This window comes from Ursus maritimus, unplaced genomic scaffold (genome assembly GCF_017311325.1).
Source record: "Ursus maritimus isolate PB19 unplaced genomic scaffold, ASM1731132v1 scaffold_10, whole genome shotgun sequence".
NCBI lineage: Eukaryota > Metazoa > Chordata > Mammalia > Carnivora > Ursidae > Ursus > Ursus maritimus.
Genome location: NW_024423344.1, coordinates 834592 through 843872, shown reverse-complemented (window position 1 = coordinate 843872; position 9281 = coordinate 834592). Strand labels below are relative to the sequence as shown.

The 9281-nt window shown below is 53.7% G+C and overlaps 1 protein-coding gene across 1 annotated transcript; it reads right to left on the bottom strand.

Moving 5' to 3' along the window:
* Window positions 1-1150: 1150 nt before the first annotated feature.
* On the bottom strand, window positions 1151-4329 carry LOC121100180 (signal peptide, CUB and EGF-like domain-containing protein 1). Its single transcript, XM_040620407.1, has 3 exons — window positions 3869-4329; window positions 2822-2961; window positions 1151-1529 (listed from the first exon to the last, which is right to left on the bottom strand). The coding sequence occupies exons 1-3, from the start codon at window positions 3955-3957 to the stop codon at window positions 1288-1290; spliced, it is 471 nt and encodes a 156-aa protein (XP_040476341.1). The 5' UTR covers window positions 3958-4329; the 3' UTR covers window positions 1151-1287.
* Between the last annotated feature and the right edge of the window lie 4952 nt (window positions 4330-9281).

Sequence of the window (9281 nt, the reverse complement as noted above, 5' to 3'; positions counted from 1 at the left end):
TGTAAGCATGCCAAGAGCATCATCCCATGAGGCAGGTGCAGACATCAGCTCTCAGTTTACAGAGGGAATAGTGGTTCATGCCTGCATTCACACACTGGTGAGAAGGCTGGGGTTCCCACCAGGTCTCTCGCCATTCCATGCCTGGGTCACTGCACAGTGGCCAGAGAAGGCTCCTGGGTCCTTACCTGCCGTGGCGCAGAAAGAGCCTGGGGGGCAGGGTATAGGCTCTGGGCTGCCCTCGGGGCAGAAGGATCCAGCGGGGCACATCCCCCCTGTAGCCGTGGCTGGGCACAGGCAATTGGTGGTGGTGTAATTGTCTAGGTCAAAGGGGCGGGCAGTCCAGGCTGCCAACACGCAGAACCAGCCTGTGGTGGAGACCAGCACAGAAAGTTAGGCAGTGGGGGAAGAGGGTTGGTAGTGACCGGGCAGGGGTCCGGGCAGGGGTGGGGAGGATTCAAAGGCTGCGTTCACCCAGACTGCAGGCCTACCCCTACCAGTAGCTGTTCCAGGAAATGGTCCGGGTCAATCCAGGCCCAGGGACAGAAGTAGGAAGCACAGGGATAGGTGGGAGCTTCTTAGGGTGCTTTGGGAAACGCACCTGCATCACAGGGCCCAGAGGCCTGGGTCAGATTCTCCCGCCCACAGTAGTGGCCTGGGGGACAAGGCAGGCAGCTATCCAGGCTCTGGGTCAGTGGGTCTGGGTTGTAGTAGCCCCGAGGGCAGGGGAACTGGGTGGCGTATTTGGTGCCTAAAAAAACAAAGTTCAGAGGAATGAGTCCAGCTGGGCCCAAGACTGGGGAGGGAGGCCCTGCTACTTGCTGCTCCTGGAGCTCTTGGGCAAGACCTGTTGTGGCCAACTTCTGGCCTGAGCCACAGGAGCCCCTCTCTCACCAACTGGTTACATTCGGCTTCCTAGGCTGTGTGTTCCCAGCCCCAGGGTCCACAAAGCCATAGAATATGCTGGACTCATCTTCCTGATGGTCAACTCTATTGAAAAGCATGTGGCCCAAAATTTGAAATGTTGTTAAAGCAACTTTAAATCTTTATTTTTTAGCTAATAGATTATGTTATGGAACAGAAAGTAAAACTCTCATAATTTTAAAGGTAAAGCTAAAGACATGAAAGAGCTGCCAGCTGCTTTGGGCTCAGCCTCTGTGAAGGGACAGGTGGTGGGAATGTCTCAGAAGCAGAGAACATCCGCGTGATCCTTAGTTGCTGCTGCAGTTTACAGAGCAGCAAGCGCCAAGCCCCACCCCACCCCCAGCCACCTGTACCAGGCCCTGCTATTCAGCCTTGCCTCTGGGAGCTGTGGCCCAGGCACTCACCCCTGGGGCAGTAGAAGCCGGCGGGGCAGGGGTGCCCGCTGTAGGTGGTGATGTTCTCAGGGCAGTAGTAGCCAGCAGGACAGGGGAAGCAGGATGTTTGGCCAGTCAGGTTGCTGTAGGAGCCAGCAGGGCAAGGCTGGGGGTGGCTGGTTCCACTGGGGCAGAAGTGGCCTCGGGGACAGGGCCCCCCGTGCTCTGAATGGCCTGAGGAAAGGAAGGAAGCTGAGTGAAGAGTGCAGGCCCAGTCACTACTGAGCATACTGGAGCCTGGGCCACTGGTGCAGTGACCAAATGTGGACTTGGGTTTGGGGCAGAGATTCAAAGGTTTTAGAAAGAAAGACTGCTGATAGCTAACATTTGTATAGCACCTTCCAGATCAAAGAGCATGTGCTTAATGCATGTGTTATATTATTTGAGCCTCAGAAAATCCCTCTTTCGTAGGTGGTCAGTAATAATGACTCAGTTTTATTGGGGATGGAATCCTGGGATGGTGATTGATGTGTGTGACCAACATCTCTCTGTGCTTTGCCCGACTCAAAGCCCATTTTTTTACATTCCCGTTTGTGTTCTTTTGAGGACACACAATGTGATTGTTAATTTTTTTAATAAGATGGATTTAGAAAACATTGCTTTCATGTGTAGTTGTAATGAACCAGGATGGCTGGTTCTCTTTTTGGCGAATTATCCTGGCTGAGGAGTCTCCTGTGCCTCCTATAACCCCCACCATGTCCCTGCTCTCTTATTGCTCACCCAGCTCCCCAGAACCTAACCTTCCATGTGGGAGCTGGATTTTTGCCTCAGATGTTTTTTGGACAGATGGAAGTGCTTGAGAAGAGGGATTTTAAGGGCCCTGGCCCAGGTTCGATGGCCCTCACCAAAGCTGCAGCTCAGTGCTGTGTGTGTATGGTCCTCCCTCCCCCTTCAGATGCTCCCAAGGAAGAAAGAGCATCCTCTGAGAACGTGAGTGGAGAGAGTCTTCCCTGTGAGCTCACCTTGCACTATACCTCCCCACAAGGTGCTGTCTCCACCCCATGAGAGATGAGGTCCACACTCAGCTCACTTCTTGGTGCACCACAGGGCACCATTCTGGAACCTGCTGGCTAGTCTCTGGAAGCCCCCAGGTTTCCCCTGCTCACATTCCTGAAAATCTATAACATTTCCATCTTTGGGTCAGTGGGGCTCTGATTCAGGAGTGGGGCTGAGGTGGGCTTGGAGACACAGATGTGACAAGACCCCAATGACCACAGTCCAGAGACAGTGAGCCAACTGTGGGAAAAGCTGCTGCAGGCACAAGGACAGGAAGCCAGCAAGTCTAGGAATAGCGGTCAGACCTCGAAACACTCTGGCCGAGGATCAATTCCAGACCCCACTTGCTCACACCCTTCCCCTCTGTCCTTAAACTGCCCCATGACTAGTCACCTCCCATAATCAATGTGCCAGGACGTCTGGATATCGAGCCAGTGCAGGACCCATGCCTATCCTGAGAGACCCCGTACCTGCTGGGATTGGGGACGAGACTCCTTCCAGACAGAAGTAGCCAGGGGAACAGGGTCCAGAGGGAGCAGTGAGGCCAGATGCACCACAGAACTGGCCAGAGGGGCAGGACAAGCACTCCGATGCCATGGAGAGAAACATCCTGGGAAGACAGAGAGAAACATGGGCATTAGTGGGACCAGGAGGCTTTAAGGGTGGAGCAGCCACATTCTGGCAAGGGACATGCATTTCTGGGGTTGCCTTTTCATCTCCTCTTTTGGGTTCCCTGGGATTCTTCCTACTTGCAAGGCATCCACGGCATCATTCTGACAGATGCCTGAAGGACAGTGTGACAGGTCCCTCTTTCTCTTCCTGCCACTCTCCAAGATAGGCACCTTGGTATAGTTGTCCTTTTCCATCTTTTTTTTTTCTTAAGATTTTATTTATTTGAGAGAGAGCAAGCGAGATAGCACAATCAGGGGGAGGGGCAGAGGGAGAGAGAATAAGACTCCCCGCTGAGAAGGGAGCCCAAGGGGCTCAATCCTGGAATCCCAGGATCATTACAAGAGCTGAAGGCAGATGCTTAACCAACTGAGCCACCCAGGCGCCCCTATCCTTTTCCATCTTAATCCCTATTCCAAATCAGGCTGTTCAGGGCTACAGACCCTTTGGTCTGGCAGCAATAGGCAGAACATCAAACAGCCCTTCAGCCATTGGCTCCAAGCTGTCCCCTTGCTCTGCGTACTTTCTCTTGGGGACTGGGAGGTTCCTAAAGATGAGGAGGTGAGACTCTACTCTCAAATGAGACTCAGGCAGATGCACAGGATTCTTAACGGCCTTGCTTTCTTGGGCATGAGTGTTCTCAAGCTACCAGCAGCGTATGTCACCTGCCCTCATTCCGTCCAGCAACCTCTCTCTCCTTCCTCTACTGGTCACAGGCCAGGCGGAAGTCCTGCTCTGTAAGGCCTTATGTTCCTCTGTGGCAGAGGGATGCTGCTAGTGAGATGGTCAGCGTAGAAGGAAGACATCTCTGGGCTCACCCTTATGGGCCTGGAGGCAGTGGCACTCACCGATCTGAGAAGGTGCCCACAGGGCAGGGCAGAGGCACTGCTGTGCCCACTGGACAGAAGTAGCCTGGAGGGCAGGGGCCCCCTGCCATGGCATGGATGTGTCTGTCTGGGTGGGTGACGTCGGCTCCTGCCCAAAGTCAGAAGCAGGTGAGATCACAAAGCAATCCCTCCCCAGCCCAAAGCCAATCACTCAGCAATCCCACCTTGCCCACCTTCTGAAGAGGACATTTCCTGAAATAAAGCAACAGAGATTAAAAGCTGGAGTGGCATCACCCTCGACTGCCCAGGCAGCTCAAGTCCAGGGTCCTGCCCAGTCCTGGCTCCCTGCTGGGACAGTGGGTGGAGTCCCTGAGATGTGACCCCTTCTAAATTAATCAGAAGTTATTTAGGCAGACCCCAAAGTTGGGGAGAAAGTACAGGGGTGCCAGCATTTGGCCTATCCTGGAAAAAGGTGGGCACGGGACAGAATGGGAGAAGTGGGGGCTTCACACCCGGCTTGAGAAGGAGAGCCTGGGCCATTGAATGCAGGCCTCTGAGACATTTGTTTTGGAAACCTGTTCCCATCTTGGCCAAGTTTGTCATTTCTATTTGCACCATTATGTGCCCTTATGGTTAGCTCACAGAGCACACGAAATGCTGATGATAAACTCCTGAAGAAGAGGGCCCTTGTATAGTTAGGAGAAGAGCAAAGAAATTAGTGTGTGATCCCAGTTTTGTAACTGCCCCCAAGCTGGCGGATTTGCCTGTGGAACCATGTGTGTGTACGCATTTGTCCGTGTGTGTGTGCACGTGGGAAACATGGAGTGCGGCACGGCTACATGTTGTAGTTCTGAAACAGGTAGCGTCAGGTGGGGAGGAAGGCAACATAACAAGAGTTTTAAAAATCTGTGTTCTTACAGCTTGCATGAGAATTGTCTCCTAAGGATGCTGGTGTAACAAGGGGAGGATGAATAGCAGCTGCACTTTGATGGGCCTTCTTGGGATAAGGGAGGGCTGGGGTTGGGGAACGGTTCTGTTAGCCTCTGGACCCCATGATCTCATCTCTGGTGCACCCCTGGACCCACACGTGAGGTAGAGGTGCCGCCCAGCAGGGACTGCTGGGCTGGTGCTCATCCCACAGCACAGTCCTGGAGTGCTGCCCTGGCCATGGAGAACCCACACTGGTGACACCGAGATCATGATGGCAGGGCCTTGGGAGACACAAGACCTCAGCAGGCCTTGGTTGGGTCACTCCACCGGTCAGGCCCAATCTCGTTATTGGAAGAAGGACATGGAGGGAAGTCCTGTTCCAGAGGCTCCTCCAGCCCAGAGTTTCCATGACTTGTGATCTGATGGTTGCCCTTATTTAGCCCCACACTTAACTCACCCCCCAGAAGGTCTCCTGACACTGCCCCGGGAAGTCAGGCACGGCCAAGGTCGGGCCTGCAATACTCCCACCCTTTGAAGAGGGTGCCAAATGGAGCCCCTGCTCAGCCTGCCCTGCAGGAAGCCCAGTCCCATCCTGTCACTTCTGTGCCAATGACAAGAGTGTTACCAAGTGTATGTCCTCGCTTACCCAGGTCCAGGCCAAGCCCCTTGTCTCCTCCGCAGAACCTGCTCTCCTGTGTTGTGGCCACTTCTTAGAGCCTCAGGCAAGGTAAGCATTAATTACTGTCCTTCCCATGCTCTGTCTTACTTAATTTTTATCTCAATATTACAAATGTCTTTACTCTGTATTCCTATCGGGCACATGAAGAAACTGAGTGAAGTCATTTCCCACAGCAAGGAGTGGTGCACTGGGCTTCTGCCTAACCCAAAGGCCCTGTCCTCGACCACCGTTCATAGGGCCTCCTGTATTGTAGGCTAGCAGGGACAGGTTTCCAGTGACCTGTTGCTCCTCAGGTCCCAAAACAGAGCTTTTACCTGTCTCCCGGAGAGACCCCAGCTGTCCCTGTCTGTCTGTCTTCTCACCTGCAAAACATGGCCAGCAGCCCTGGGCCGGGCTTCGACCCTGCCATGGACTGGGCACACCCTGGGGGCAGGGCAAGGGGAAATGGCCAATGCCTTGGGGGCAGTAATGACTGGGGGAGCAGGTCCTCTCCTGGTGGCTCTCTTGGTCTAGAAAGTAAAGCAGCTGTGTCATCTTGTGGCCCTGCCCACCTTGTGCTGTAGACGGTTTCCATAGCAACTCCGGTCTGCCATCCGAGCCAGCCCAAGTACCTGATCCATTGCCCTGCTGCCCATCTGGCTGGGGTGTGGCCACCAGCGAACCTTCAGGGCAGATGTGGCCCACAGGGCCAAGGTCTCCCCATGGGCCACTGAGAGGTCTCGGGTTCCATGCCCCTCCTGGACAATAATATCCTGGAAGCAGAGAAAGCACACAGGCTGGTCTGTTTTTTGGTGCTGGAGTGCAGCTTCTTGCCTTCCCATCTATGAGGGTCCCGCCACACTAATAACGGCTTTGAAGGGAACAGGCTCTGTGGATGTCCCTGATGAGATATTAATTTAGGTCCCTTTGAATGCGCATCTTTAAATACATGTCCATCATTTAGTCAAAGGGAGGCTGAGGAAGGCGGCAGGATGGCAGAGCAGAGTGTCTGCCTCTCATCTATCTGGGCCTAAACTTTACTCTCCAAGGCGCCCATGGATATTTTGTTGTACATGGAACCCCCCAACCTGGAGGCCCTTGGGGGGAGGTCAAAGTTTTATCTCAATCACAGATGAGGTAATGGGCCTTCCTAAACACTGTCTCTGGGCCTTCCTTGGCTAAGCAGGCAAGAATCTCTTCCTTAGCCTCTGGAATACTGCTGCCCTCCCTTGGACATGACCCTTCTTTTCCTTCTCCTTCCCCGTCATCTAGGCCTCAGGGGCTGGGACAATCCAAAAGACTTGTGCATTCCCACCACATTTAGAAGCCCCACCCAGCAGCTTCCAGCCTGCCTCCCTCCTATTTTGGCCAAGCCCAGCTTCACTGACCTGGGCATACTTCCCCTAGGCTCTCTCTAACATGTCTCTGCCTCAGGAGCTGAGGGTCCCAAGGCCAGAGCCCAGGAGGCAGGCCTGACAACCCTCTGCTTGGTGCTCTTCCTGCCAGGCCATCGGGGGAGATACGGGTGTCCTCACCTGGTGCACATGGGCCCTTGGGGGCAGCCTGGCCTGCTGCAGCACAGAAAAGCCCAGGTGGGCAGGGCAGGCACCAGCTCATGTCCCGTGCCCCTCTCTCTGCATTCCAGGTGCCAACTGGGCAGGGCCTCTGCCTGGCATCCTTGGTACCAGCGGGGCAGAAATGGCCAACAGGGCAAAGGTCACCAAAGGGGAGTCCCTCCTGGAGGAAGAAGGTCCTGTTGAGGTTTAAAAGTTGAGAACAAGGGGGTCCTCTCCATTGGGCTCCCTCCTAGTCCTTCTGAACCCCTCTCTGAGGAAGCCTGCCTTGCTCAGCCAGCCGCTCTGGCTTACTTGTGCACGTCAACCTGAACTTACACCTCCCTCCAGGAAGTGCTTTCAGGAAAATGAAACAAACTTTAATAATAATAGCCTGAATAATCCCACTTCTCTGCCTATTGGCTGAAAGTGCTGTTACACAGCTTTACTTTGTCTGTCTTCTCTCTCTCACTATCATCTTTCAGTCATCTATGATTCAACAGTATCTGTACTTGTCGTTATTGATAGTTACCTAGTATCCCATTGGGCTGATAGGCCATGTCTGTGCCTAGACATTTCCTTTGTGTTGTTTTGTGTTTTGTTTTTGCTATTAAAATGTGTGGTGTTTGACACATCTTTAGCATCTTTAAATAAATGATATTTTTTCCTTTCATGTTCTTTCCCACGTGGAAGCTATTGGATCAAAGATTATGAACATTAACTCTCGTTAATGTTGTGCAATCGTTGTCCAGCAGCCTGGGCACAGCCCACTGGCAATAGACTCTATCCCTTAGCAGTGCCTTCTTAGGGCTTTGGCGGTTGTGATTACTTTTGATGATTAATAGATGCATATTTTACAGAAAAGGCTTTGCTTCCTGTGTCTTAATTATCAGGCCTGCTGTGCCTTTTCCTAGTGTATCTGTATTTGGTGACTTTTTAGGTGGAAGCTGGAATCTGACATTAGATACTTTGGTCCATCTCACTTTCTTGGCTATATTTAATGGTTGTGGTTCTTCTAGCTCTGTTTCTGCAGTGGTTTCATCCCATCTTCCTGGGGGTACTCTGTCACCCCACTAGGCAGTGGGCCCTAAAGGTGCATGCTGTGTCCTCTGACGCTGGCCCAGGCCTCTGAGCTTAGGCCAGTCTTGCCTCCATGAGGCCCAGGAGGGTCTGTACTCACCGGAAAGGAGGTGTTGGAACCAGGCCCACAGTGATGCCCAGGACTGCATAGCCCCTGGGACTTGGCCAGGCCTACTCTGCCACAGAAGGTCCCAGGGTGGCATGGCTGGCAGTCTTCCACATGGGCTGCCCCTGGGGCCTCTCGGAAAGTGCCCTGGGCAGAGGGAAAGATGTGACTGAGGTCAAGGGCCTGGAGGCCAGAATGGGGCTCCAGGGTTGATCAGGCTGGCCACTGTGCAAGGAAGGGAGCAGAGCAGGGCCCCTCCACCCTCTGGACAAACAGGGCTGGGGAGGAGGAGATGGCCTGCTTAAAGAACCAAGCCTCCAAGACACTCATAAGAATGAGTGAGATTTACTTTTTGATAGACCAAAAGTGTTGGATGGCAAAACACCCACCCAGTGGAGAAATGTTGTAAATTCACGCAAGATTTTGATAGCAGGCCGGAAGAGAAAATAGAGGACACCAGGTCATCTGAAGAGGTGTGTGTATCTTAAGGAGAGGAAGCCATGACTGCAGTAGGGGATGGGGTAATTGGAAGGTGGAGGCTGGAGAACAAAGCTGCCCCCCCCAGCCCCACCCCTGCTGGGAGCTCTGCTTGAGCCCCAGTCTCCCAGCTCCTGAGCCCCTCCCTCGTTCTCCCTGTGCACCCCCCCCCCAAGCCTGGGTTGCTTTGTCCCTTGTGACCTCTGGTCTAGCACCACTATCAGAAACCAGCTTCAAGAAAGGGAGTGGTCCAGCACTCCTCATCCGAGTGGGGCAGGAAGCAGAGAGCTGGGCATGTGGCCATGTCACAGTGAAGAAGTGTCCTCCATCCCAACCACCAGTGCAGGGCTGATGGCTCCAGAGCCCTTGCAGGCAAAAGTGAAGAGATGCCAGGAGGGCTGAGGGGAGCTTCTCACCATGGGACAGGGGATGGACAGCAGGCCCCGGGCTGGGCAGTAGTGCCCAGGTGGACATGCTATGGGGCCAGCCAGCTTTGTCTGGTTGCAGAGCTTTCCTCCTGGGCATTCCTGGCACCAGAGATGGCCTGGACCCTGGAAGGGGGATTGACAATAACATTGGTTTCTTTCCACGCCTCTAACATTTGGGCCAGGCCTGAACATAGCAGGTACT

Bases quoted from the DNA above. Each gene is read 5' to 3' on its own strand.
- LOC121100180 (XM_040620407.1), bottom strand. From the start codon at position 3,957: ATGGCAGGGGGCCCCTGCCCTCCAGGCTACTTCTGTCCAGTGGGCACA. The intron at 2,962-3,868 runs GTGAGTGCCACT...CTGTCTTCCCAG, and splicing joins GTGGGCACCTTCTCAGATCG to GATGTTTCTCTCCATGGCAT. The intron at 1,530-2,821 runs GTACGGGGTCTC...TCCTTTCCTCAG, and splicing joins CTCGTCCCCAATCCCAGCAG to GCCATTCAGAGCACGGGGGG.